We start from the raw sequence: 26,845 nt of genomic DNA, 5'->3' as shown, positions 1-26,845 counted from the left end.
TGTGTTTGTGTGTGTCGGTAGGTGGGCGGAGAGTGAAGCGCTTGATCTGTGCGGAAGCGGGAAAAGGTTCGGTATCAATTGGGTGTTTTTGGAAGAATCTAGTTTTGTTTCTTCTGAGTGTAGGGTAACGTCAGGAAGGGAATCGAAGTGCAGCTAAGGTAATATCGGAAAGAAAGGAGGTCTACGGATAGCGGATTGTGGGCCGGCAAGCTGTAGAATTTCTGGATGAGCAATCAATCCCGATCCAATGCCAATGAGGTCACACACAGCCTTGAAAGCTTGGGACGTGCCAACCCCGCCAGATCCACGCGATTGATTGATTTCTTGCCCGTCTCATCTTATCTGCCCTTACTGAGGTGTGTACGAAATACCTACCTTAGGTAAGGTACTTAAGGTAAGGTCCCTAAGGAGCGTTGGGCGGCAGGTTCAGCTCCTGTTCCGGCGGTGCCAGCCAGCCCTGCGGGCGGAAACAAACGTGCTGCAGGAACCTTACCGGACAGGGGTGGGGTGGTGGCTTTCTGCGAATCCCGCAAATCGCAATGCGGAGGAAAGTCTGGAGGGGGGATCTGATCTCAGAGCTCTGGTGCGAAACGGCATGTGATCGTGCGAAACACACACACACACACACACACACACTCTCTCTCTCTCTCTCATACACTCCCTCACTCATACACTGCACACGCGCATATACCCCGTTCGCCTTCTCTTTCTCAACGCCAAAGCTCAACAATAGGTACCGATAGCCTGGTCTGTCGTTCATGGATCACTTCCACTTATAACACCACCTCCGTACTTTGCATCCGCGCGCCTATAGAAACTGAATGTGCCCGCCGTGCCCATGTCTTCCCCCAACAAGTCCAATTCCCCTTCAGCGGCGGCGGATGCCGAGGCGCCAGAAGAGAAGCCGCGCCTGACCGAGGCGGAGAAGAAGCAGAATCACATCGCGTCTGGTACGTCAATATTTCTCTCTAAGAAGCTTTCTGCACATTCTACGTGCACACGCTTGGAACAACTTCGTCATTTGGCGCGGAACTGGCTAATACGACATGAATCTGCTACAGAGCAGAAGCGACGCCAGGCCATCCGCGAGGGCTTCGACCGCCTGACGGAGCTCGTCCCCGGCCTCGAAGGCCAGGGCCGTTCCGAGGGTCTCGTCTTGAAAAAGACGGTGGAGTTCATGAAGGAGCAGCTCAGGCAGCGTCAGGAGTTGGTCGAGCGCATTGAGAGTTCCGGCGGCGAGGTTGACGAGAAGTACAAGCGGTGAGTTGTGAGCCCCCAGTATGAGACTACCTATGCTCAGCTACTGACGACCATTTGTAGACCGTTATTCCATCAGCAGGCGAACAGCACTTCGAACAGGACTAGGTGATGGAACAGCAGGAGGGCGGGGTGTGCGCTGCGTTGTTGACTTTGCTTCTTTCAATGGGATTTCGTTTAATGGAGTTAAGGGCGACTGGTGAAGATTATACCTTGGGAACGGGAGTGAGAATAGGTATTCCGTCGTCGTATGAGGCTTCAGAAGAACAACCAATAATACTGGGAGGAGGCTTGACCTTGCGTTTCCATCATGACTATAATACAAAAACCCGCTAAGTCGGCGTTCGTTGTAGTGGTAGGTAGTGTACATTTCTAACATCTGTGTTTTACACGGGAGCGCGCGCGCGCGCGCGCGCGAACAAACACCAATCTAATGGTACGTCGCCACTTTCTCCTGCATCTTTTCTAGCAAAGCCAGGGGATCCATCTGCTGCCGAGAGCCCTTTGACGTGCCACCTGAGCTTTCCGGACCGTCCGTCGCCTCGACAGTCACCTGCTTCGCCGCGACGTCGCCCTTGCCCACCACCAATATGAAACCGGGCTGCCTCTCCCTCGCCTCCTTGAGCTTCTTCGCCAACGACCGCGCGCTGGCGTCGATCTCGACCGCGAAGCCCGTGGGGCGCGGCTGTCGCGGGTTTGCCGGGTCCCGCACGCGGTCGTGGCCCGTCAGGATATCCTTCACCTCAGACGCCCAGCTCATGACGGGTTCCGTGTCGTTGATGGTCAGGATCACGCACTGCCGCGGGTTCAGCCAGAACGGCCACCGACCCTTGTACTCCTCAATCAGCAGCGCCATCAGGCGCTCGACGGACCCCAGGATGGCCCGGTGGATCATGACGGGCGGTACGGGTCCGTACGTCTCGAGGTCCGCCGCCGACACGTCGGCGCCGTCCAGCGGGACACCCTGCGCCTCGATCGCCGGCGCGGGCGCCTGATACTCGAGATTGAAGCGCTGCGGCAGCTGGAAATCGAGCTGTATCGTGCCGGCCTGGTGCGATTTGCCGTGCGAGTCGTGCAGCATGACATCAATCTTTGGTCCGTAAAAGGCGCCGTCGCCTTCCTTGACGGTGTACTTCAGCCCAGCCTGCTCCAGCGCATCGCGCAACTGCGACTCGGCGCGCGCCCACTCGGCGTCGGTGCCAATGTAATGGTCCGCAGGCCTAGTCGAAAGCGCGAAGTCAAATTGCTCGAGCCCGAGCGCGCCGTAGACCGTCTTCATGAAGTCGAGCGTCTTGAAGACTTCCTCCTGGATCTGGATGGGGCGGCAAAAGACGTGGCCGTCGTCCTGGTGGAAGCGGCGCACGCGCGTCAGGCCGCTGAGGGCGCCCGAGATCTCGTTGCGGTGCAGCGGGCTGAAGTCAGCGTAGCGGATGGGCAGATCACGGTAGCTGCGGTTCTTGGAGGCGAAGATGAGGCAGTGGCCCGGGCAGTTCATCGGCTTGAGGCCGTAGTCGTCGTCCTCGCCCTCGGCTTGCCTTGCCGCCTGCTCGCCGCTAGCTCCCTCGTGCGGTTGGTCTCCATGAGAGCCGCCGCAGCAGCTCGTCTTCTCCTCAGGTGCGCGCGCGCGGCTGGTGACGGTGTACATGTCGTCGGCATAGTTTTGTAGGTGGCCCGAGACCTCCCATAGCGACTTTTTGTAAATATTTGGCGTGATGACCTCGTCGAAGCCGTAGTGGACGTATTGCCGCCGTAAGAAGTCGACCAGTCGGTTGAAGATTCGCGTGCCGTTCGGGAGGAATATCGGGGAGCCGGGGCTGTAGACGGAGGAGGTGAAGAGCTCCTGCTGGACGCCGAGCTTGCGGTGGTCGGGGAGGTCATCTTCTGCAGCGGCGGCCGGTGGTTGTGATGTTGGTGGTGGTGCGGCTTTCTTGTCGGCGTACCATCGTCTCGGTAGGCATTGGGGTCTCAGTCCCGCCGCCGGGCTTCGGAGGAGGATCGGTACCGCACGGTAGGCTGGTCGGAGAGACCGTGCGGGAAGCATTGTGCTGCGGATTGCTGGCAATCGGGAGTGGGAATGTCCATTCGGCAGTGAAGATTCTCGAAATGCGGCTCGAATTTGTGATGCAAGGACCCCAAGAGCTTGCATACCAAAGGGGCTTAGCGTCAATTGTACCGGGAGCTTGACAGGGTCCGCACGGACGACAGCTGTTCAGTCCAATCATTCCGTCACTCGCATTTCGACCCCTTCCATCTCGCTCACCTCATTATTGTTCACTCCAATGTCGTATTCTTTCAACGCAAAGCTCACTAGAGGCGAGACTTGATCGCGTATTTCCGGTATCGCCCTTTGCATTGACACCGCTCTGACAATTCCTGGTCATCAATTGGATATCAGGGGAGTTAGGGGATTTAGGATCCGCCACCATCCGAACCGCAGTTATACGGGGACTCGATTCAGCCGGGGAGTTAAGAACCAGAAGAGCGAGGTTGTCGCAATGCATTGTGACATGCCACGAACTCTTCGAACGTCAAGATACCCGTTCGTGCCGTTCCTGACCCCATGCCAACCATGGCACAAGCAACCCCCCTCAAACTCTGACTCCAGACCTTTAATCGCGGGGGAGACGTGTCCTCGACGGCAGCGCCAATGATGGCAATGTTACTGTTGTCGCGGCCCTACTTATTGCTGATGTGGCTTCCCAACCGTGATCGACCGCATAACCTGTACCTGTGAACTTGCACCCAATCTTCTGGAGGGGCATAGGGGCAAAAGATGAGTGCGCCGATCGTGTAACCGAATAAGGTAGCCAAACTTCAATTATGCGCTCACGTGGCACTGCTTCTCCACGATCGTCATTGGCTGATAACGATCAACACCACTCTATTGCTACCTCGTCGATTTTGGGATAGCGACAAGTACTAGTTCTTCGAGACACGTGGGTTCAATTCGCAACAGTCTTGTCACACAATCGTGCCGCAATAGGCGAGAGAAACCAATAAATCATTTCCGAAAAAAAAGCATTTGCATCGGAGCCAGAAGGAGCCGTGGATTCAGCGCCCCAATTTCATTCAGACAGGACCAAGGTATCTAAACGCTATGGAAAGCAATCACCAAACTTCAGTTCCGGTAGGTAATCGTCTTGGTCCGCACCCACTCGTCCAGGCCAGAAGAGCCGAATCTGCCGAATCCGCTTGACTTGACACCGCCGTGGGGCAGACCAGGCTCGTCGTGGACAGTCATGTTGTTGATGTGGACGGCGCCCGACTCAATCTCCTTTGCGAAGCGAAGACCTGTCCGCAGATCCTCCGTGAAGACGGCAGATGTCAGGCCGTACTCTGTGTCGTTGGCCAGCTTAATCGCCTCCTCCTCGGTCTCTACCTCAAAGAGAGCCACAGAAGGGCCGAAGGACTCAGTCTTGTAAATGTCCATGTCGGTCGTGACGTTCTTGATGACGATGGGTCGCAACCTTGTCTTTGACGTCTGTTCAGCGTCAACATCGCCGGCAAGAAGGGCAGCGCCCTTGCCCACGGCATCCTTGACAAGCTTCTTGTTCTTCTCAACGGCCACCGCGTTGATAAGGACAGGTGCATCGGATTGCGACGGAAAGATCTTTTCGATGGAGGCCGACAGCTTCGACTGGAACTGCTCGCTGACCTGCTTGTGCACGATGATACGCTCAGTACTCATGCAGATCTGGCCTCCGTGAAGGAAAGACCCGACTGCACACTGGTCTGCGGCCAACTCAAGGTTGGCGTCATCCCATACGATAGCCGGAGCCTTGCCTCCGAGCTCCAACAGTACCGGCTTCAGGTTCTCACCCGCCAGCTTGGCGATAATGCGGCCGACGCCTGTGCTGCCGGTGAAGTTGATCTTCTTGATCTCGGGATGAGCGATCAGCGATGATGTGATGGCAGCTGCGTTGGCGGGCTCGTGAACGATTACGTTCAGGACACCCTTGGGCAAGCCGGCCTCGTGGAAGCAAGAGACCATCTCCACCAGTGTTCGTGGAGAGAACTCTGAGGCCTTGAGAACGGCGGTATTACCGGCGGCGATGGGGAATGCTATTGACCTTGCGCCCAAAATGTAAGGGGCGTTCCTGCGTAAATGTTAGTCATCTACTTATTTACAAGCATTTTCTTTATACTAACCAAGGAGCAATGGCGAGGACGACTCCGTAGGGCTCTTTGATGACCATTGCGCTGACATTCGGGTCATTGGTTGTCGGGAGAGAGCCCTGGATGGTGAGGAGGCGTCCGCCGACGTCTTTGAGGCAGCCGATGCCCAAGCCCAGAATGAACTCTGACCAGCCTGCGGCAGCACCCGTCTCCTCAGACATGACGCGGACCAATTCCTCCTTTCGAGACTCCATGATAGCAGCAGCCTTGAGAAAGATCTCCTGACGTTGGCTGAGCGTTGTCTTCTTCCAGCTTTTGAAGGCTTTGGCCGCGGAATCAACGGCGGCCAAGGCATCTTCCTCAGTTGCGCTACCGCACTTGTGAATGACCTTTCCGGTAGCGGGTGAGACAACGTCAAATGTCTTTTTTGTGACGAACTTCTCTCCATCCAGGAAGAAGGGAACAGTGTAGTCCCCAGCTGGGGCGTCACCATTGGATTGTGTCGACATGGCTAGAAAAGAATCTGAAAATCGAGTTGAGAAAGTTGATCAGGGGTATCCGAACTACGGGAGAGGGAGGAAGTGAGGGTCTTATGTAGGTAGGGGTAAGAGAGGTCAGATGCGAACCGAATTCAGCTGAGCAATGGATTCTTATACTGCCGTGAGAGGTAGCCACCGACCGACGTGGAACACTTTGTTAATTCCAAACCCATGCCCTTTTCGACATGCCGATGGTCAACGCCACGCCCTCTAGTGCCCGGAACCCCGCACGCGGAAAGTGGACGCGGGGAGAAACTCTGAGACGACCTGACTAGGAAAATGCTCACCCTCAATCCTTCGAAACCAATTCTACCAATTGCTTTGAAATCTGGATATAAAGATGGCTTATGTCCCCCATTTCACCCCAGTTGGAGTGGGCTTGGTGGGGCGGTCCCGGGCAGGGACCCGGAGGTGGATACTACACTTCTCTCCCAGTTGAGCAGCATCCCCGGCCGACAACCCGCATCGTGCTGACGGGATGCACGGGAAGTGCTTGGAATTGGGACTTTGTTCAGATGTGAGACTTTAGCGCCCTGCGTGCAGTCATGAACGATGTCGACTCCAGCCAGTGATGATGCTGGTAGAATATATCTCATCCAAATGATCCAGCACTGGTGGGATTCCAAGTTGGATGAAAGTTGTAGCGGAATTTCTTTGCGATAATACCGATTTGACTGGACGTGGGACTGCTGCAACTCCAAATCCGAGGATTTGGCCCCACGTAAATCCCGATCTTCATCAGTCTTCCTTGGAGAGTGGACCATGGGCCAAGCAGAACTCAAGCCTAAAGGTCCTAGACCAGACACCGGATCGGACCCCAGAGTGGACGAGATTGAGTCGTGGGGAGGAATTCTGGGGTTTCGAGATGCCGGCCACAGTTACCGGAGCGCACGCGTGCCCATCTTTCCCCAACTTTATTTGCTAGAACGCCCCAAGTTTGACAGATGGCGGCGGGCAGAGGCACATGCTTTGTTGCCGGGCCTAAAAAAGTTCCGGAACAGCCGCCTAGCGCTCGGATCCGGGATGCAGCAACTCTGCTGAGACAGTGATAAACCGTCGCGATCCCGAAGGTGTAGCTATGTGATCGGGGTTGAGTCTTTGAAGAAACTCTTGATGGCGAGCAGAAATCAAGACCTGTCACTCCATTTCTGAAAGACAGTCGGGTCAACGAAAGGTTGAGATACAGCAGTTGAGTCTACTTGTAGAACGTCGACTGCAAGAATAATCAGTCCAGACCCAAGTGATTAAACGAGGACGAACAAACAAAGCCTCACTCTCACCTTGCTTAAGTCGTGATCCCGGCATGGCAAAATGGACATCCCGGGCCCCTTTTGGGCTTTCAGTGTAAGAACCGCGTCCCTGATAAACGGCGGGTAATGTCAACCCGACCTTCACGGGCGGTTTGAGCGCTTCCTTGGCATCGGCTTCGGGCATTGCTGCAGTTTATATCAGTAGGTGCTGATTTGATGTGGGCGGTGTTGAAGATAAGCAGTTTTAAGAGGGAAAAGAAACGGAGAAGGAAATGGCTTTTGATTCTGGAAGCCGCGAGTCAGTCTCTCCAGGTTAATAGTCAGGTACGTGTGTTCGTCTGATCATGAACTTCTTCCGCAGGTTAATCTTGAGTTTCTGTCATGGACGGCAGGAAGGAAGGGCCAAACGCCTGCAGCAGCAACTGCATGCATACCTTCTGCCACTGCACCTGCCCATGGTCCCAATATGTGATTAGTCACAGTCCCACGCCTTTTGACCACAGAGCAGCCACTCAGGCAGGCGCTCACCCGCCTGGTGACCCAATTTTCACCTAGAATTTCCACTTTTGGGTTTTCTGTCTTGTCATCAATGGAGACTTGCCTCTTGGCTACTCTACCATTGCAGTGGACAGCGTGGGAATTGGTCCCCAGATGCAGGGCGAGTGAGGGTGGATAAAGGCAGAGAAAGAGGACGATATCGGACCAGCATCTATCGTCAATATCAATTTTGGCTATCTTTGTCAATTCAAATTGCTATCTCCTGCGTCGGAGGGCTTGGGAATTGGGGGGTGCCGGGGAGTATCCCGCCTGTCTGTGCACTATTCTGACAGCAAGCCTGGGGCACGGTCTGGGCAGATGGAAAACTCGAAGAGCAAGGTGCTTAGGCGCCAGAGGTAGGGCCCGGTACAAGTCGGGTCCGAGTTCCCGATGCGCCTTTCCCGGACAGGCAGTTGTCATGTGTAAACTGGCACTGACTGGCAAGAGTCACCCCGCCCGCTGCAGAAGGTGAAAGGGCGGGGAACTGCAGATCGAGTCAGCCAATGACATGACAACTCCCAGCCATTCACCCCCGTTGGTCCCCCTCCAAAAGTCCAACGGCTGGGCAGGCGCAACGAGGTCCCCTTCCACTTTCCACCGCAAATCTTGCCTCGCTCCTCAGGTCAAAAATCAACCTTCTTCCCCGCCCTCCGCATTCGGCCGCGCCAGCTCCCACCCTCACATCGACAATACCAACACGCACGTCGCGACACCGGACCACCGCCCCAGTGAGTTTTCGCTCACCGTCCAGGACATCTCCGATTGCCGAGTCTCTACCTGCGAGCTCCGTTCGCACCTCACGCCACGCCCGGCCCGGGAGGGGTCACCCGAGCCCGCCTGTGCCGTGTCTTGTCTTGTCTCACCGCGACTGACCGTCTTCCGTGCCCTGCATGGACGTCGTCTCTGCCGGCGGGGCCACGCCCGTCTCGCCCACAAGTCCCATGAGCGCCCGTCATGCGCCCAATGGGCCTCCCAAGAGGAAGCACAGCAGCATGGCCCTGGATAGCAGTCCGGGCAGCAATGCCGGTCATGACGACGACAATGAGCCTGATTCCAAGAAGCGCCAGCCCGGCGTCAAGCGCGCATGTAACGAGTGCCGACAACAAAAGGTGAGTCAACCCACCGGCCGGAATCATGACATGAGTCAACCCACTAACCAGTCTTCTTATGGAACAGTTGCGATGCGATGTTGTTCAAGACCCCTTCCAAAGCTGTTCACGGTGTAACCGCCTCAAGCTTTCCTGTAAGATTGAGTCCAACTTCAAGCGCATAGGCAAGCGGTCGAAGCACGCCGAGATGGAAAAGGAAATCGACAGGTTGCGACGCAACATTGCACGCGCCCAAAACCAGGGTTACACCGTGGACGAGGAAGAACAAGACCTCCAATCCCCGGTTGCGACGAGCGTGTACACACACACTAGGAATCCATCCCTGATGGGCTCCGACGAGGCTGTTTCCTCGCTGTTGCACCTCAAGAGGGGAGGGTCGTACAGTCTACCACGCTACACTCACGAGCTGGAGAATGTACGCCTGACCGAGGAGTCAGTGAATCAGCTCTTCAGCCAATTCTTCGCGTACTACCATCCTTTCTTGCCATTCCTCAACCCGCAACAGACGCCTGATCAGTACTTCCAACAACACGCTCTTCTGTTTTGGTCCATTATTTCGGTTGCTGCTCGCCGGTATAGCGCAGATACTACATTGTTGACCTCGATATCTGGCCCCCTGACCAGACTGCTGTGGTCAACCATTGGAGATGTTCCAAGCAGTTACTTTGTCGTCAAAGCTTTGTGTCTGCTATGTACTTGGCCTCTACCGACAAGCACGACAAGCGCTGACCCTACGCACATTCTTTGCGGTGTAATGATGAAGGTGGCGACGGGCATCGGCTTACACAGACCAAACCACAGTCAAGACTTCTCCCGGGTGTCGGTCGACCTCAACAAAGAGCAGCTGCATGATCGTGTCTCAACATGGGCTGTCTGCAATATTGTAGCCCAGACTATTGGTACTGGTTACGGTCAACCGGCCTCAACCCTCTACGACTGGACTTTGGCTGTTCGACGAGGCGAAGACGGTCCCTTCCGATTGACACCCGAATTGGAGGCTAGGCTCCAGGTTGAACGTTTCTGCGACAAGGTGTCCAAGGAAATGTACAGCAATGCCAGTGATCCTCGTGGGGTCGCTGGTGATGAGCACCGAGCCATGTTGATGAGAGTCTACAGAAAGGACTTCAACGAACTTCAGGCATCGGTCCTCTCGCAGCATCTGGGGCCAATTGTCAACCTACATATGCGGGCCGCAGCACTCCATTTGCGTCTAGCTGGCTTCTTTGACTCGAGCACCACGCCTGGCTACATTGATGATCTGATGGGCCTCTGGAGGGCAACCACAAGCTTCTTGGATAACATCCTCGAGGTCGACAAGGTCACATCGCCCGGACAGAACTCCCCCGGACAAATTCTGCTCTATGCGACAAATTACATCCAGCAGATGTTGATCGCGGCAGGTTTTGCCTTACTCAAGCTCATGCGGTCATTCTTTGCCAAGACGATCGATTTTGATCGTGGCCGCAATCTCTTCCACCAGACCATCAATGCCATTCGCGCTACAAGTGTCGTGAACAACGACTTGCAGTGGCGTCTAGCAGAGCTCATGGTGCAAATGTGGAACGGAGCTCGACTCGATAACAACAGCACGGCCTCCTACGACAACGACGATTCGCCGCTACTCATTGACGACACCTTGCAGCTCAAGGTGCGCTGCCGCCATAGCATGAGTCTTGTATTTGACTCTGTCTGGCGATGGAGGGAAGAATATCAAGCCCAAGGAAGAGGTTCCATCGATGGTAATTATAAAGCTCTATCCCCTTCCCACCCAGTGCTCTAGCCATTGCATCCACGTCTCTCTTCGGTGTGACTGTGATGACTGACTTACGTGCCACCCCAAATAGCCATGAAACAACCTACTAATCCAGACTCAGCGAACGAGTCCTCAGCGTCATCGACCCATTTGGACAGCACTCTTATGCCGGCAACCCAAGGGCTTCAAGCGAACAGCCTGCTCGCTGCCAATGGTGCTCTCACTCCTGGCAACTCTGGTGGCATCGGCAGCCAACCACCCAGCAATAGCATGTTGAGCGGCATGTCCTACGGCGAGGCCAACTACGATTTCTTCGATCCACAGCATTGGATGCTGGACGGCCTCTTGGACTTCAATTATAACTTTGTGCAACCTCTTGAGGGCGCATAGGAGCCGCATGAAATACGATACGGGAGAGCCTGTGCAATGTAACTTCCCCACAGGAGTGCGAACGAAGGAAGAACGCATACGTGGGGGCGAGTTTCACGATCTGCAAATAAGCGGCGGACAGCTCGATCACAGCTTGCCAGAAAGGAGTGAGTGAATGCCCCTTCGGCAGACGTTGTATTAGGCCCCTCCGTTGGGGTCCGGGGATGAGTGACTAGGTTTGCAGCTCTCGGCGATCCTTCCATACTCCGATGTGAGCGACATCTTTGCTTTGCGACTGCATTGCAACCAGACATATTTGGACCGGCGAAAGATGGAAGTCTTTCTATTACGTTTAGACACCTGCTTTTGCCATTGGTATCCCAGAATGGAAGCTCCCTCCACCAACAAGCAATTCTCGTTGGTACACAACACTTTTTGCCTCGTTTTTATCCTCTTTATTTCCTAGCAGAGTCTGTTGATGACGGTATAATCACGCGTATATTCGACAATGAGCTCCACGACATGATCAGGCGACATCAGGTTGCGGCTTCGGTTTCGGCGCTCGTTTTGTACGTTTTCATTTCTTTCCTCGGAGGCTCTAGTGTCTGTTCCTTTTTCTTCTTCCTTTCTGGGATCATCAAAGCATTGGCAATAGCGGGTGAAGGTGAAGGTGAAGGTTTCTTTTTCATGGGCACACACTTGCAAAAGAACGCTGTGACTAGCTGTAGCTTTGTTTGAGTTTTGAAATAAAAAAAGATTAATTCAAGCACGCTCTGTTTGCACCTCTCGTTGTTTGTGTCTGGAAGCCCATGGAGACTAGCAACATTAACACAAGTGATGACTGCCCTCTAAGTACATCGGGTATATTTCTGCAAAGGATGGACTTTTCCAAGCACCCATGGTCGACTTAAAATCTCAAAAACCTCCCATATCACGACGGATGAATGAGCGAGGTATGTGACGCGTGTCCAGAGGTGAGTCACCATTCTGATAGTGTCTCCTATGGGCCTTTTTCGGAACTACGGACAGGTGACCTCACGGATACCGAGGGTACACGATCCGTAGGGAGACTCAGTCACGCCCCCCTCCATTGAAATCTACACGGATATCAATCGTTCCCTGGCTTGAACCAAGAGCAGTAGGCATCAGCGGGCGTCAGCAGACGGACAACTTCACGTCTCAATGGCCCCATACATACATTACCCCCCTAATATCAGAAACGCAATTTGGGGGGGGGAATCCCACCAGCTCAGCTGAGCTGAGCTCCACGATCACGAAAGTGTACAAAAAACATACTCACGATGATGATGATGATGATGTCGATGCCTCTGATTATGGAAATGATAGGCCCAGGCCATGAAGCACCTCAATCCCCAATCATGACGTGAAGCAACGAGAGTCACATTGGAGCGGGTACTGAGAAAAAAGTCCGAGGAAACTCATCCCCCTCTAGACTCTCCCCATTTCCCTTCGTAAAGTGCTCCATTGACGAAAGGAAAGTGAAGGCTCTCTCTTAGCAAGTACTTGGAGGTAGCTCCTATTCGCTGGGAGAGCCGCGGGTCGCGTATGTGACGGCCCAACAGGCTGATGTATGATGGGTATGGGCGACCCGGCTAGGCACTCTTTCCGCCGATGTGAGGCACGTTCACGTTTCGACGGCCGCAAAGTGGCCGTGACGGTGCGGTGGTGGAGGAGGGGGGGAAAAGGAGCAGCAAGTATCTGACGATTGTGACATTCTCCGCCCTGGAGAGGGTATCACCGAGTAGTCAAGGAGACGTCTGGGCCCGTATCTTGTATCGGTACCAGGTCAGGAAGTATTTTCTTTCTCGGGGCGTTGGGACATGCCATCGTCGCTTGTTTCATCGTTTGAGACAGGAAGCGTAGGGCTGGCAGATGACGGATCATGGGGGAAGGGGAAGGGGGGGGGGGGGGGGGGCTATGGTTCGCTTCAACAAGACGAGGGTGTTCGTCCGGTATCTCCATCATGACAAGAGACTAGATATGCCTTCTTTTCCACTTCCCGTCGAATAGGAAGTCGACAATGGACAGGTAATTTCCCGGTCTAGACGCACGCCTTTCGTCTACTTTGTCGACTTTTCACTCCCATATGGAAAGGAGGGGCCCAAGAGGTGACGAAAGAATCGAACCAGGGCGTAAGGCGTGGGGCATGTTGGTCTAAATGCTCTGATTCGCTCTTTCCTAGTTTCGCTCGCTCGCTCGGTCTTGCCCATGCGACTGAGGCCGTTTCTTCATCCGACAAAGGACTTCGATATCAGGCAAAAGGGTCATCACGTAAAAGGGGGACGAACGATTGCTCGTTACCTGAGGGTGACGGCCATCCCAGCAAGAACAAAGAACCAGCCATGATGAACATTTACCGACAGCCTGCGGTAAACGTTTCCTGAACGTCTCTATCACTCTCGTGGTTTCTGCGCCGCTTGTGGCAGCGGAAGTGGCGGCCGGGATTAGCCTTAGATTGTGTGCGGGCTGTGTCTTGTCTGGCTACTATTCTCGATCGCGTGGAGGAAGAAGTAGGGGGAGGAAGGGGGGGGCTTTCGAGTGGATGCGCCAACGATGGGCTTTTCGAAGTGTGTGTGACGTACAACTCGTGGGACGTCTGCGCTTGTTTGATGGTTGTGGATACGAAAAGTGAAGAAAAACGACAGCTTCCTAGTGCGCTTCCGTCGTCTATCGTTGGTCGAAGCACGAAGTGGCTGTTCTGTCTCCTGCTTTGGGTGTGGTCGGAAAAGTCGTTGGGGGCTGGCTATTCGGGTGTTGGTGTTGTTGGTTGGTGTTGTCTTTCTTTCCCAGCACATGCAAAAGAGCTTTCACAGCCTCACCACACACGTGGGGCACGAACGCTCCGCCACTTGGAACGCTTTTTTAACCGCATGATAGGAATAGGGTAGAACGCGAAATAGAAACAAAGTGCTACGGGGAAGTTGACATGATGTTTTGAGTGCCTTGTTCCTGCAGACAAGCTGAAGAGAGAGAGAGGTGCTCCTTTGACCACTAGAGCGGCGCAGCCGCAGCTTTCCGGGAATGCTGGAGTTTACGAAAGACGAGGGACTGCAGAAAATAGCAGAGGATTCTGCACCCTGATATCAGCTCCGATACTGCGGCCGAAAGATTGGGGTGCAGAAAGAGACCTCAAAGGCCTCAACATGTATGGACTGGGGTTGTCGGCGATGACCACTTCGTCGCCCTAATACAGCTTCGCAATAGCTTCTGAAATCGACCACGAAAACTGTACACTTTTGAATTGCCCATTGAAATTTCTTCTTGGCATGCGAGTTCGTCTTCGCCGATACCCGGAGTCGCCGGGGCAGCGATGAGGGGGCTTTGCAGGCACTTGGCCGCTTTTTCGGGCCTCTGTTGTGGTCTCGTGGATTGACGACCAGTCAAAACAACGTGATCAATGAGCTATAAGGCATAAGGTCAAATCGAAAGAGAATGCCTCGCGAGGCGTTATTCTCTTCCAAGGACAGCATCATCCCCAATATCCGTCACCAAGCTATGCCAACGTAACCATCTTCATCCAACGAGGGGTAGTATCCATAGTGATGACCGGTTCAGTGCTGGGAGTGGACCAGACTGGAAATTGACTCAACACCGCCCTGCCCACAAGTCGAGATCAGATAGGAGAGCTTCTTCAGTAATGTACACTCGAGCTTCTCGTCCAGATTAGAGTGCTGATTATCCCCACAGAGGCGTAGCGAGAGCTCGCACACCAGCAGCGGCTTTTGAAACGCCCGGAGCACATCGTTACGGCCGTTGGTTGTAGTCTCGCAGTCAACGGCTCGGGTAGAGACATGATTTCGGACAGAGATGAGCAGGATTGGGGGCTGAAATGAATTGCCGAAGGATTCGGGATGCTTTGCTTCCCCTCTTCGCATGCCCATCCTGCAGATGGGTGAGGGCGTGGTAGTGGTGGTGGCGGCTGCGCCTTTTGCGAATCTTTCAGACCATTGTCTGTTTCGACATTCCCACGCAACCACAAAGCTTGACCCTGGAAAGGGGGGCAGAAGAGATTTCTTTCTCTCCCCGGGGACCGTTTTGCCGCTGTTCCAGATGCGACATGGAGAAAAATGTTCTTACGGGCGCAACCGGCGGAGGACCTAACGCCCGCCTTTGTTAACACTGGACCACTTATGGCAGCTCTTCCACAGAACCACCACGGCTTCCAGCATGTCCACCCCCTCTCTTGACCAGCGAAGTCGTCCCGAAGAATGGCAATCCATGACAACTGCAGAAACTCGTCACGCCGCGGACCGGTTGTGCCGTCCTTGATTCGTGGGAGCCGGGGGGGATGGCGATAGCAGGTCAAAGAGGACCACCATTACTGAAGATGAGTGGTTTCCCTCGTTGCTCCAATCGATGGCGAGCAGGCAGACACCACGAAGGCAAGGCGCCGTCCCCCGGAAAGTATTTGTGTGCATCAAAACCACGCTCGAGTGTAGCAGGGCTTGCCAGCGGGGATTTCTGATCAGAGTCCGACGGGAGGGCGAGGCCGTCCGGCCACCCAGCCGTCGGCTACTCTCACTACGCCTTCTTCCAGAATGAGTAATGGTGATTGCTTTCATTGAGCAGTTCTTCAGTGAGGGGAAAGCTGCCCAAGGTCGAGAATCAAGTACGGACTCCCTTGCTATACGCTTCTAGCCGCAAAGAGGCTATCCCCCTGAAGCCGAATGGACGCCCGAAAACCCGGCGTGGAGCGTGCCCTATTCCGCATGTGGTCGGGAAAGACCTTGGAGGAGAGGGAGTAGTCTCGTGGTGTATCCCCTTGTACCTACGAGTTGCTCTCTTGGTGCCCCAGGGATAGCCAGCAAGTCCTCGTCCAGGGGGGACTTTAGACTTCGTTGATTGCGATGGATGGTGGAGTCTCGGGGTTGCACGGTGCAGCGATGGCAAGCGTCATCGAACCACTGCCCACTGGAAATCTCGGACGGAAAGCTCACATGGCGAGCGGCAAGATCGCTGTCAGTCTGAGCGTGCTTCGGTGCCTCGGACGGTTACCTCTAGCCAGGGTTCTTGAATCCATAGCATGGCTTGGCATGAAGATGAAGATTGTCGCTTCCAGATACTTTGTCCTCTCTTCCGACCACAGTGATATCGTTTATGCTTGGCTGATTTGATACGGATTTACCGCCAGTGCATGTTGACTTACTCGGGGACGGTCGTGGACGATTTGCAGTGCCAGACCCCAGCAGGCAATGCTTTGCGGTGGATACCTGGGTTCTGGCATGTCCAGTAGGACGCTTGCCGGAGGCCAGCTGCCTTCGTGACCCGAGAGATCGGAAGCGCTCAAAGTGCATGAGAATGCGCAATGCAACGCAAACCAGAATTCCAGGCGAAGATGAGGCAGTGTTGGCTTGATTTGGGCCCAAGTCATGAATATGGATGCTCATAACCGCGTCTGGGACAGTGACAGACGCGACCAACGATGTGATGAGGCAGTGACGGCCAATGGGGGCGACGAACTATGCGACCTGGGCGCTAAGAGCGTAAACTTCCAGGCAATGGGGATAAGGCCAGTTCCTCATTAGTCTGTTGGCGGCCGGTAAGGTTTGCCTTTGGCAAAGTTGACGACCCGAGAAGCGACCATGGGCAGAGAGAATTGACCTCGGGCTCGCGGCCATGTCGCCTGCTTCTGATGTCGCACCTCGGTACTCGTCAGGCGGCCGACTCTATAATCAGGTGGGAGATATCATGGTAACGAGGCGTCGAAGAGAGGGGGGCTGCGAGGCTAAGGCGGCACAGCGATCTCCTCCAAGCTCAACCATCGTGGCACAGGCTGGAGGCTTAGAAAGGCCAAAGGATCAGACTGCACCTCAGCCTTCTGTTTCGGCATCTATCCATAGAACGGTGATCTGCAAGGTACCATCGGCCTGAGGAACGTGAGGAAGGGCCGGCACGCGAAGGCGGGACGGCTTTCAGTCTCCTCTTCCCCTCGAAGTAGGACCGTACAGCTTCAGCTTGACTTGGCTCATCAAGGATGCGTCATAGCTTCCGGTACCGTACCCGCATCTGGAACCATGGTATCGAGGCAGGCGGCAGCCAGGAGCAACAGAGTTGGGGCACGTTTCTGCAACAGGGCGCAGGTGGTGTGAAAGAATGCGTGTGATGACAGCTAGCTTCGAGGCGGCGTGTGAAGTCTAGAAGAGTGTGGGTGGGTGTGTGATATCGCGGTTAAAAAGTTGACAAAGTTGCGTTCTATTGATCGTTTGCTGTTGGCGATGAAGTCGGGCCGCTTGTTGGTGGTAGAAATGGTCTATCTGGGAGTCACTAGCGACACGATGAGTGGTTGAATGTGCTTAAGCTTCAATTCGAAAGAACAGACGCGCGCTAAGTCCGAAGAATGGGATCGGCTTCTGGCCAGTGAGGTGTGCTCGTGGAAGTGGGGAAAGTACGGTAGGGGTGAGGTGAACAAGACAGAAGTCAACGACAGGTACGTACACCACGCCAAGCCTGAGGGGAGGGGTGTGTGATAGGGAGTGTCATCGTGGCCTCAGGCTTTAGACTGATCCCGGTAGCCCTGACAAAATGCCTCCCAGGCGATCCAATGATAGCCTCGCATGAGCGTGGGCTCCACCAGGTTTTGACGCTAAACTAGCGCGAACCAGACTGTCGGGTCTGCGCTAGTCCCGTGTAAGGAAATCCCTGACGACCAAAGAGATGAGAACTGAGCGTATTGGCCCAGTGTCCGTTTCCCCCCTCCCTCTCTGCAGCAAAGTCGCGTTCCTCTCCTCTTGTTTCGCACCGGCGGCCATACGTGGCTATTGTTCTTTCCTGCTCAATCAGAAGGCATGGTCGAGGGTCTCAAAGTTGCATGCATCGCGGCCAATATCAGCCCATTCCTCCCTTGTGACAACTCACCCTTTCGAACGAGCTTCGAGTCAAGCAGGGGGGAGGCGTATGAACGCCCGCTGTGGGGGGCAGGCATGGCATCAACCGGTTCTTCAGAAGTTCAGAGTCGAGTCTGTGATCGGGGCCCCCCTCATTTCGACTTCCATCTCCATTGTAAGACATCCATTGTACAAAGGTACGGGCGGGATCCTCCGAGTATTCACAAAAGAAAAAGTGTCTGTGCCGGTCAGCCAGATTATGCGGCGGCCCTCTCGCGGCACGCACGAAATGGATCTCAGATCGTGGCGGGCGGCGGCAGCTTATGCTTATGGGCCCTCCAGATCGAACGGTTCCCGTCTCTTCCCGCTCGTTTGTCCAATCCTTTCTCACCCTCATCATGAAGTTGCTGGTCCCGTGTCCATTAAGATTGCGGGGGCTGCCCAGTTCGAATCAGAGTACCTATGCCATCACTACCTTCACTATGCTAGCTTGGATGGGTATGTATACTAGGGCACATAGCCTGGCATTGTACTCCGTACGGAGGATGTAGGTATGCTTGCCTTGATCGACAGTGGCTTGATCGCATTATAATCGCCGCAGCCAAGGAATGGGAATACCATGGAGACTCGATGTCATGGGAGGAGGCGAGAGTCGAGACAATGTTGAAAGCTTTGTCCCACTGGCGCGTGTTTACCGACGCTGCAACAAGTTCTGCACGGGCAAGGAAACCCCCTGACAATTTTCTTTTTCTTAGAGGGTCATGACCTGACATGAAGGTGTCTCTGATCGCTGGGAAGAGAAGGGCAAGGTAGGTCAAAGAGAAGGCAATTTCAATGACGAGTATCTAGTTCTCGGATGACTGTTTAAGCAATTCCATCCTGAAGAGCCCGGCTTCTTCCAGTGACTCCAGCCCACTCCAGTCCAGTCCAGTTCAGTGCCCACTCAACCATGGTTCAGGACTCCAAGTTGACGGGACGCGACCCGGTCACACCCAGCGACAAGGAGTCAAGGTTGACAAGCGAGTCCTACGGAAACTGAGCCCCCGCTTTGTCCGAGGATTTGCAGCCTCAACACCCACACACCCAAACATCAGAGCCTATCCGTAGGTAGGTGAGGTCTCCCCTAGGTATACCCCCATCACCCCTGTCGCCCAAAGATTCCCACCTGGTGGTGGTGCCGGGGCAGCTGGGCACTGGCCGTTCTGTTCCGCGACTCTTGGCGTAGGTAGGGCCGGCCTGAGGTGACCAGACCTTAGAGCAATGCAGATTTCGGCAACGGTACCCTTAGCTATCGTAAGGGTCCCGCCCACGAAACTGATAGCAAGTGAGCAAATGTGACAGACTTGGGAGAGGAAGAGAGAGAGAGAGAGAGAGAGGAGACTCATAGCGCAAGTGCCGCCGGGAGAGATTCTAAGTTTCTGACAACTCATTGAGTCAAGGTTTTCACGAGTGGAAAGGAACTTGGTGGTAAGGACACATTTCCGCTCTTACAGTCATTGAACATGTGGTGGATGATTGATTTCAAGGCAACAATGCGCCGGTTGGGGAAAGCCAGTTATCTGGGTTCTGAAGTCCTGGAGACTGGAGGACGTGAACAAGCGGACCCGGCTCAAGGACGGCACAGTCGACGCACGCAGAGGTGTTGAGTGCAAGGCAGAGGCAGGAAAGGAAGGCAGGAAACAGGCTTCAAGGAGTCAGAAAGGAAAGACGGGGCTCAGGCCGAGAATGAGGCAGGCACGCAAAGATACGTACCAACCTCGAGATGAACGTCCCCACTTGCCCTTTCCTGCCCCCGGCCTTCAGGTTCCCAGGTTGTCGACCCCGTTGCGGCCGTTTATGGAGCCAATCACACGGTTCATGCAATGACATTCGGCCGTCGCCCTCTCTTCATTCTCTTTGGCTTGACCCCCGAACTCCATCCTCACCTTACTCCCTACGGAGTACTCACACTGACGCTCACCCTCACACAGCCTTTGCTTTCCCACTCTTCCTTTCCTCTCTTTACCAACCCCCATTTCAAGATTGACCCAGAACCGGAACCGGAACCTCAACCTCGACAAGGGCCAGCTCCTGACATCGAATGTAGCACGTCCTCTCGATTTCTTTCTTTTCATTTGTTAATCATTATATTGTGCTCTTTTTGCGTGCTTGATTGCCGTGTCATTCCAGCTACCTCATACCCATGGTAATTTCATTACCTAGGCCCTGGGATTATGCTCTGGACAAGGTATCTTCAACATACACACCTGTAGTGCACAATTGAACTGCACATACACGATCGTCGCTTTTTGACGCATGCCACAACACACTGGCTTGCACTCACACTCCCATACCCTCGCCGGAAATGGGTAACACTTCTGAGACTTCTGAGATCCTATGCTCTGTCCGCAACTCTCTCCAATCGGACAGAGATGCACTAAGGGCAGGGAGTTCAACCACTAATATAGCTTCAAGATCGATTTGATTCCTCTTTTCTCGTCTATCAACTTATCCACCACGGGAGGAAGACCGTATCAGTCCCGTCCCGGGGCAGCCCCGTTACAATGGTCCACGTCGATCTTGGCATATCTGGGTCCTTTACGTGCGTAACTACGTGCGTAATATCTAACTCGGACGCAGGTTGATAGCCCCCAGACGTCGCAATGTCAACCGTTCTTTTACAGTCACCCACACTTCAATTCAACTCTGCATTTCTCCCACCACACACGCTACCTTCCCAGCTTATAGACTTGATAACATTGCTTTTTGACGACACAACTCTGGTAAATCCATTTCCATCCTGCGGTGTTCTGCAGCAAGAGCCCTACCATTGCAACCTCCAGGTGGCGGGGTTGTCCCAAGCAACTGGTCCCCGTCCTGTGGATGGAGAGGAAGAGGCAAGTTATCCCACAACCCTAGCACTAGTATGTTTTCATGTCGTTTCTTCTGCCACGGCTCTCGTGCTACACTACTTCCTTGATGCCGCCTTGTTGTCCAAGTCTGTCATCTCGGATACTGACTACCAGCCCACAATGCTGTCAAGGATCATGGCCTAGACAATGCTTCCCGTCTCTATCTACATTCATCATGGATCAAGGTGATCGCGGAACCGCAGGATCGGTGTTCATTCTCTCCGAGTTAGACCCCATCGCCGATACCAGTCCCTGCCATGCTCTGCCTTACAAAAAAAAAAAAAAAAAAGGCTGTGTACCGTGCACCCGTACGATCCAGGATCCATCAGAGAAGGCCGCACATGCGGCATAAGTCAACGCTCATCTCCCCTCTCCTCCGGGATTCTTCGTCCGCGAACAAGGAGCATTATACATCGAGCGTCCCCATCGCCAATGGACGTTTAATATATTCTAGACCCCATCTACCTGCCTGTCCGCGCCATTCACGTAAGTACGAATCAGCCCAATTACTTTGCTCCTTCTACTTAGCGAATTCCAAGGTAGCCAAGTGAAGAGAGGATGCTGGTAGGCCGACAAGTCGAAGCAGAGAGTCTCCATAAAAACCAAAGAAGTACCAATGTCGGATGAACCAGGCTGTATGAGCAAGTGGTCGTCTTCCCTCTGTACTTAGGCGCCTCGCTACTCTCCATGTTAGAGCCGTATTACTTCCATTGGTGCCTCGAAATAGTTAAGAGGTGCAATGACAAGTATGTTCAGAGACTCAGACTCTTTCCTAAGTTCTGCTATGTTGAGCCTTGCTCTATCAGTCGTTCTTTTTCCCCACTCGTCCCACACCTGTCACCCATTTAGGCGCTTCAAGGCGGCCGCACGGAAAGAGAGAGAGAGAGACAGAGACCAGACAGAGCAAACCACACTACGGAGTACCTTGGACGAGTTTCTGGGAAACAGGGAGACGTTCTGCTCCGGTGGGCTGTAACATCGCTACGGATACAGCCTACTGGGCTAGGCTGGGCTGCATCTGCGAGTGTGACTGTCATGTCATTGGGACTGCTGCTGCTGCTGCTGCTGCTGCTGCTGCTGCTGCTGCTGCTACTGCGACTCTGTCGTTTATGTGTGTGGTTCTTGCTGGCAATGGTAACCTCTCAGAATCTTTCGCTCTATCCCCTGCTCCTCTTTCCCCCATCCATGGAGTTGTGGATACACACGCCCCATGCCCTTTTTTCTCTCTTTCCCTCGCTCTATCTGGACTTTCAACACACACACACACACACACACACACACACACACACACACACACACGCCCCCCCAAGACCAGGGCCCCAAAGCTGCTCGGCCGACTGAATCGACCCGCATCTACAGAGTTGCACTACCCGTACATACCAGCCCCGGGCGGCTATCGCCTGCGATGAACCACCCACATCCATGCCCCCGCATGCAAGTCTGTCTCTGTCTCTCTGTCTCTCTGGCGTTGTTGCTGTCTCTCTCTCCTCTGTGCCTGTCCTATCCTGCTTGTCCCCTCCTCCTCCTCTCCTGCTCTCTTGGTCCGTGTGCTGGCCCTACCTTACCTTCCAGACTACAACGGCCTCATGTACCTCGTGTATACTATCCTCCCCCCCTGTCTCTTCCTCGAACCCTGGCGATGGTCCCCGCTGCTTTCTTAACTGAAGAGTGGCACTCGTTCAAATCGTCTCGACTGGTAGGCTCCCCTTGCGAAAAAAATACAAACCTTTGGATCGGCATCCATCGCTGTCCACTTCGCTCGTCATTAATAGGCCGCGGCCATCTCGTCCTCGCGAGGCTCTCTTCTCATCCATTCCCACTTCACAAGTCCAATTACGGAGAGGCAGACTTTAGTGACTCTTTGGATTCTTTATATCGTCCATCCCCCCTTCCCATCTTCTTATAAGACAAGACGAGCTTCACACAACCACAAACTATCAAAGCTCTCGTCTACATCCGTGTCTTTGGAATATCCCCTTTGCCACTTACATACCGCTCTTCACAACATCAACACTTCCACACTCAGATTCTATACCTACCTCGATTGTCTAGACCTACTCTTGGTCGTCTACTTGATCATGACGAGCCAGAACTACGTCGACCAGACCACTATGCATACGGACGGACTGTCAGACCCTATGCCCAGCAGGCGCACTTCAGTGGCACAACCTCCTACCACAATCTACCCAGATCTTAGAAGCCCTCCTTTTGCGGTAAGTCGAGATATATATCTTTGATTAGCCCTCGAGTCAAATCTGACAAGTACAAGGTCACAACTTTCAGCCATCAGTCGCAACTCGGTGAATCACACATGTTGACCCCAGCATCTGGTGGCGGTTCGCCCTGCATCCAACAAACGTCAACTCTTCCCCAGTACCCTTCAGCAATGGCTCCCATGCAACCACAGTCTAGTCCTTCCGGTCCCGCGAGGATGGCTTGGCCGCACCCTGTTGCCCTGAGCGCTCCCCAGAGCCAAGTTGGCTCCCCTATGCCGATGAACCCTCCCACAACAGAGAGTCAATTCGACATGAACTACATCCACGCAGAACCTGAGCACGAACGCGAACCTCCCGAAGACTACTACTTTGGTAACTACGCTGTCTCTGCGCCATCTCAATCGGACCAGGGCTCCATGTCCCCTCAGGTGCCACCCAATAACTACTACTTGTCTCAACACCAGCAGCAAATGATGCAGCCGCAGCCTATCATGGGTGAACTTTCCATGGGACAAATTCCTCATCCTTCGCAAGCCCATGCACAGTACTATCCCCAGCCGCCTACTCACACCTGGGTGGAGGATTCCGATATCACAGCTTTCAAGTCTGAAGCTACCAGGAGACGTTACATGGGATACGCCCTTCCAAGCACACAGATACAACGCCCCGAATGCGTTCGAGGACCTAGCCGAGCCCGTCAAAACACCCAACAAGCAGCGGGCCGGACCCAAAGAAGCCCCCGCCTTAGAAGTCGAGCAGGAGAGTCCGAGGCAGAATCATCTGAAGACCCAATCGCCGATGACGAGATGCAGCATATCGCCTTGCTCCCCGATGAATTTGTCATCAGGCCGGATTGCCCACCAGACATCGCATTTCTCTTCGAGCGCCACAGAGGCTTGATAGCCCAAGGCGTCAAGGGTACCGGAATGTGGGAGATAATCACGAGCGAGCACAGAGAGAGGTTCGGAATGACGAGCACATCTGCACGTTTGCAAATGCAAGTGACAAGAGGAAGATCCAACTTCTTGCAGTGGTCACCCAGAGATGTAAGTTGTCACCGTGCTCCAGGGGTGTCGTTCTTTTAGCAACATAGCTAACAAGGGACTAGAAACATTACCTCAAGGAAGCTTTCGATCACGTTGATGCATTATATTTCAAGATGGTTCATCGCAAGTTTAAGGAGCTCGGCGGCGGACAAACAACTGCTTGGGGCACAGGTGACGTCGAGTACATGGCAGTCGAGCGTGGCATGGTAGACTCGGGCTACACGCCCTTGCCTACTTCTCAACCAGGAAAGGCCCGGAGAGCAAGGAAGCTACAAGCCCGTACCCGTCTGAGGGACCCCGCCACAAGCAGTGCTGTCCTGCTTGACGACACAGTCGAATCACAACAGAATCCAGAGGAGCGTCAACAAATTCTCAATGAGATATACGAGTACCGCGGCGAGGATAACGACGACGGTGTCGACGAAGACCCCATGTTCACGACGGTGCCCAGAGCTCGCCCACGAGGCCGCCAAGTAGAGATCAAGATGGAAGTGGGAAGCCCAGAGGAGGAGACGGCCGCCTCCTCTAGTAAGGCCAAAGGCAAGCAGCCTGCCAAAAGAAGAACGCCGGCAAAGCCTAGGGCCGTCAGAGCACGCGTGGCACCAAAGCCTAAGTTGACTTGAAGAATCGTCAAGATTCAGACAAGATCAACGGCGCAAACATCAACACCACCTTTGATAGTGGCCTTCACTTCTTCCGATGGTAGCCCCCTATGGGGTTGGTCCCATCATGCTATTCCCGAGCCCAAGCGGCTGAAACGACGTATAGATTGTTCATTGTCATTTCTTTTGCATTTGCTCTTGGTTTGGTCTTGGTTTGGTCTTGGCTTTCTCTCTCTTTCTCTCTCTGTCTCTTTTTGTTTTTGGCTGAAAAGATACCACTCATTTCGTATGGTCTTTCATACTGGAGGGGGCAGGGGGACGACCGGCGGCAAGGGCTCTTCTGGGTTCCGCAAATCATTAACTCGCGTACATTTACACTTCACTGTCTATATTCTTTTGTGCCATTTGGAAGATTTATTCATCATATATATACACATCACAAACATCACCTTGAATGAAAATGCTGTGCAACTCTTGGTGCTTTCCGAGCCCAGGATCCGAAGAGGAAAGGAATCGCAGTCCTGTCTACCTGCCCGTCATGACACACACCTTGGGCAGGAGGGGAATACTCACAACTCATCTTTCTCCAGGCAGGATTTCCGAGTTCTCGGGACCAAGGCAGCATTCGCACTCGCCGACGCGCCCAATGTAACAAGACTACGCTCGGAGTCGTCTCCTGACCATGGGATGGGAAGACAGCTCATCTGCCCGTACTTTGGCCCATTCATGCCATCGTCATCAGGATACGCCAAGAGAATAAAGTGACTTGTTCTCCTCTTCGACTGCTACACCAGTGTCAAACAGCAATTACGACGACAATGAGAGACGAGTTAGCACGCCTTGTTCGTCACATCAAACCCATGTTCATGCTTCATGTCGGGCTGGAGGGAGGGTCCCGGGGGGCTAGCCCTCTTCAACGGGCGCCCCGTCCGTGCTCTCCCTCCCCCCCCCCCCCCCCCCCCTCCCCCGATGCCGAGGGACGGGCAAGGCAAGGGTGATTGGATCCAGAGACCAGGCAATGGCAGAGGGGAGGGGGGAGAAGAAGAAGAAGAAGAAGATGTGCCCTGCGGCTGCGGTTGCGGGTGTGGCTTTCCTTAACGGCGCTGCGGTTGGTGGATACCCACCGGCAAGGAAAATACGCTATAAACCACCCGCCGTTGAGTCCTCATACGATGAGAGAGAGACTAACATCCACAGCCAGACCGTGTCTGCGGCCCTCCTGGCCCGGATGCGACGTGCTGCTTTTCCGCAACCTGAGAAGTCGAAACTTTTACCCTTTTCAGATGAGATAGTGGGCACCGGGTACGTTCAGGGTCAAGGGGGGAAAGGGTCCGGGGGGGGGGGGGGGGATCGTAGCAAGAAAGGGTTTAAAAAAGCCCATCACGGGGGGTGCCCTGGAGAGACTGAGAGAGAGAGAGGAAGAGGAGAAGGGAAAGAGGATCACAGAGGTCAGAGGAGTCCCATGGCTTTGGAGTAACCGCAAAGAGGCATTGCAAGGTTATGGGGGTTCAGTCGCAGAGGGGGGCATATCTAGCGCGCTGCTTGACAAGGGGACACAAGGCACGCCGCACAGGGCAAAGGGAACAAAAAGGCAGGGACAAGCATGGCGGCGGCGGCGCGCCAGGCAAAGGGTGGCACGGGTGGGGGAGGAGAGATGGGAGACGACAAAGGAAAGAAGAGATCCTCTCTCTCTCTCACAGTCTCTCTTGATGTTTCCCCGGGGCATCCCCGTAGTGGTTCACTTTTCTGCCTGCCCGCCTGCCTGCACATTGCCTTGGTGATGGTCCGCTCTGGACCCTGATGTCAATGTATACAGATAGATAAAGAGGAGAGAGATGGAGAGGAGGCGGAGACGGTCCACGATACTCGGATACTTCTCTCTCTCTCAGTCTCTCGACTCTGAGAGGAAGAATGGAGAGAGAGACTGCGAGTGGTGGGTACCCCAGCCGGCGGCCCCGCAGAGCGGCTTCCGCGCTCTTGTGATTGTCCCCTTTGGCGCCAAGATACTGGGCTTTCGGCTTTCCGGAGTACGGAGTTCACTGTAGGTTCTTGTTCCATTTTGCCCATTTTCGCCTCTTTCAAATCTTTGCGGCGAGCCGCTCGCTGCTCACTCACGTGAAGTGGGAAAGCTGTGAGAAATTCCGAATTTCCGGGGGCCTTGCCTTGCCTTGCCTGCCTGCCTGCCTGCCTGGGATGGGATTTGCCGGAGTTTCGAAAGTGGCAGGTAGGTAGGGAGCAGAAGAGAGAGAGCATGTATGGAGTACGGACAGTGTATCCGTAGGCAAGGTAAGATAAGGTATTACGAGCATGTACCT

General features: G+C 54.2%; 10 protein-coding genes across 10 annotated transcripts; 6 read left to right on the top strand and 4 right to left on the bottom strand.

Moving 5' to 3' along the window:
* The first annotated feature begins 573 nt into the window (after positions 1 to 573).
* BDP55DRAFT_650159 (uncharacterized protein) lies at positions 574 to 1,342 on the top strand. Its single transcript, XM_060573964.1, has one exon. The coding sequence runs from the start codon at positions 839 to 841 to the stop codon at positions 1,262 to 1,264; it is 426 nt and encodes a 141-aa protein (XP_060433979.1). The 5' UTR covers positions 574 to 838; the 3' UTR covers positions 1,265 to 1,342.
* Positions 1,317 to 1,640, top strand: BDP55DRAFT_344146 (uncharacterized protein). The gene has a single exon (XM_060566945.1). It carries the CDS (start codon positions 1,369 to 1,371, stop codon positions 1,591 to 1,593), a length of 225 nt encoding a protein of 74 aa, XP_060433978.1. The 5' UTR covers positions 1,317 to 1,368; the 3' UTR covers positions 1,594 to 1,640.
* Positions 1,641 to 1,687: 47 nt separating this feature from the next.
* Positions 1,688 to 3,298, bottom strand: BDP55DRAFT_543890 (threonyl-tRNA synthetase; the record flags this gene model as incomplete). Its single annotated transcript, XM_060568446.1, has 1 exon — positions 1,688 to 3,298. One exon carries the CDS (start codon positions 3,296 to 3,298, stop codon positions 1,688 to 1,690), a length of 1,611 nt encoding a protein of 536 aa, XP_060433977.1.
* Positions 3,299 to 4,375: 1,077 nt separating this feature from the next.
* On the bottom strand, positions 4,376 to 5,882 carry BDP55DRAFT_627970 (aldehyde dehydrogenase; the record flags this gene model as incomplete). The annotated part of the gene is made up of 2 exons (XM_060571831.1): positions 4,376 to 5,354; positions 5,407 to 5,882. The coding sequence occupies 2 exons, from the start codon at positions 5,880 to 5,882 to the stop codon at positions 4,376 to 4,378; spliced, it is 1,455 nt and encodes a 484-aa protein (XP_060433976.1).
* A 1,075-nt stretch (positions 5,883 to 6,957) lies between these two features.
* On the bottom strand, positions 6,958 to 7,425 carry BDP55DRAFT_344175 (uncharacterized protein). The gene has a single exon (XM_060566946.1). The coding sequence runs from the start codon at positions 7,344 to 7,346 to the stop codon at positions 7,077 to 7,079; it is 270 nt and encodes an 89-aa protein (XP_060433975.1). The 5' UTR covers positions 7,347 to 7,425; the 3' UTR covers positions 6,958 to 7,076.
* Positions 7,426 to 8,589: 1,164 nt separating this feature from the next.
* On the top strand, positions 8,590 to 10,951 carry BDP55DRAFT_627969 (uncharacterized protein; the record flags this gene model as incomplete). Its single annotated transcript, XM_060571830.1, has 3 exons — positions 8,590 to 8,808; positions 8,876 to 10,547; positions 10,653 to 10,951. 3 exons carry the CDS (start codon positions 8,590 to 8,592, stop codon positions 10,949 to 10,951), a joined length of 2,190 nt encoding a protein of 729 aa, XP_060433974.1.
* Positions 10,952 to 18,618: 7,667 nt separating this feature from the next.
* BDP55DRAFT_650147 (uncharacterized protein) lies at positions 18,619 to 19,657 on the bottom strand. The gene has a single exon (XM_060573963.1). It carries the CDS (start codon positions 19,203 to 19,205, stop codon positions 18,873 to 18,875), a length of 333 nt encoding a protein of 110 aa, XP_060433973.1. The 5' UTR covers positions 19,206 to 19,657; the 3' UTR covers positions 18,619 to 18,872.
* A 1,259-nt stretch (positions 19,658 to 20,916) lies between these two features.
* On the top strand, positions 20,917 to 21,662 carry BDP55DRAFT_650145 (uncharacterized protein). The gene has a single exon (XM_060573962.1). It carries the CDS (start codon positions 21,406 to 21,408, stop codon positions 21,640 to 21,642), a length of 237 nt encoding a protein of 78 aa, XP_060433972.1. The 5' UTR covers positions 20,917 to 21,405; the 3' UTR covers positions 21,643 to 21,662.
* A 41-nt stretch (positions 21,663 to 21,703) lies between these two features.
* On the top strand, positions 21,704 to 22,658 carry BDP55DRAFT_344066 (uncharacterized protein). The gene has a single exon (XM_060566943.1). It carries the CDS (start codon positions 21,877 to 21,879, stop codon positions 22,570 to 22,572), a length of 696 nt encoding a protein of 231 aa, XP_060433971.1. The 5' UTR covers positions 21,704 to 21,876; the 3' UTR covers positions 22,573 to 22,658.
* BDP55DRAFT_344067 (uncharacterized protein) lies at positions 22,659 to 24,685 on the top strand. The gene is made up of 3 exons (XM_060566944.1): positions 22,659 to 22,879; positions 22,936 to 23,928; positions 23,991 to 24,685. Exons 1-3 carry the CDS (start codon positions 22,745 to 22,747, stop codon positions 24,549 to 24,551), a joined length of 1,689 nt encoding a protein of 562 aa, XP_060433970.1. The 5' UTR covers positions 22,659 to 22,744; the 3' UTR covers positions 24,552 to 24,685.
* The last annotated feature ends 2,160 nt before the right edge of the window (positions 24,686 to 26,845 follow it).

The sequence above is a fragment of the Colletotrichum godetiae genome (genome assembly GCF_030913485.1).
Source record: "Colletotrichum godetiae strain CBS 193.32 chromosome Unknown BDP55scaffold_6, whole genome shotgun sequence".
NCBI lineage: Eukaryota > Fungi > Ascomycota > Sordariomycetes > Glomerellales > Glomerellaceae > Colletotrichum > Colletotrichum godetiae.
Note: the sequence above shows the minus strand (reverse complement) of the source record. Positions and strands in the feature narration are given on the sequence as shown.

Coding starts and splice junctions, on each gene's coding strand:
- BDP55DRAFT_344175 (XM_060566946.1), bottom strand. CDS start 7,346: ATGCCCGAAGCCGATGCCAAGGAAGCGCTCAAACCGCCCGTGAAGGTC.
- BDP55DRAFT_650147 (XM_060573963.1), bottom strand. CDS start 19,205: ATGAGTTGTCAGAAACTTAGAATCTCTCCCGGCGGCACTTGCGCTATG.
- BDP55DRAFT_344066 (XM_060566943.1), top strand. CDS start 21,877: ATGCCCTTTTTTCTCTCTTTCCCTCGCTCTATCTGGACTTTCAACACA.
- BDP55DRAFT_650145 (XM_060573962.1), top strand. CDS start 21,406: ATGACAAGTATGTTCAGAGACTCAGACTCTTTCCTAAGTTCTGCTATG.
- BDP55DRAFT_650159 (XM_060573964.1), top strand. CDS start 839: ATGTCTTCCCCCAACAAGTCCAATTCCCCTTCAGCGGCGGCGGATGCC.
- BDP55DRAFT_344146 (XM_060566945.1), top strand. CDS start 1,369: ATGGAACAGCAGGAGGGCGGGGTGTGCGCTGCGTTGTTGACTTTGCTT.
- BDP55DRAFT_344067 (XM_060566944.1), top strand. CDS start 22,745: ATGACGAGCCAGAACTACGTCGACCAGACCACTATGCATACGGACGGA. Junction 22,880..22,935: donor TTAGAAGCCCTCCTTTTGCG/GTAAGTCGAGAT, acceptor GACAAGTACAAG/GTCACAACTTTCAGCCATCA. Junction 23,929..23,990: donor TGCAGTGGTCACCCAGAGAT/GTAAGTTGTCAC, acceptor ACAAGGGACTAG/AAACATTACCTCAAGGAAGC.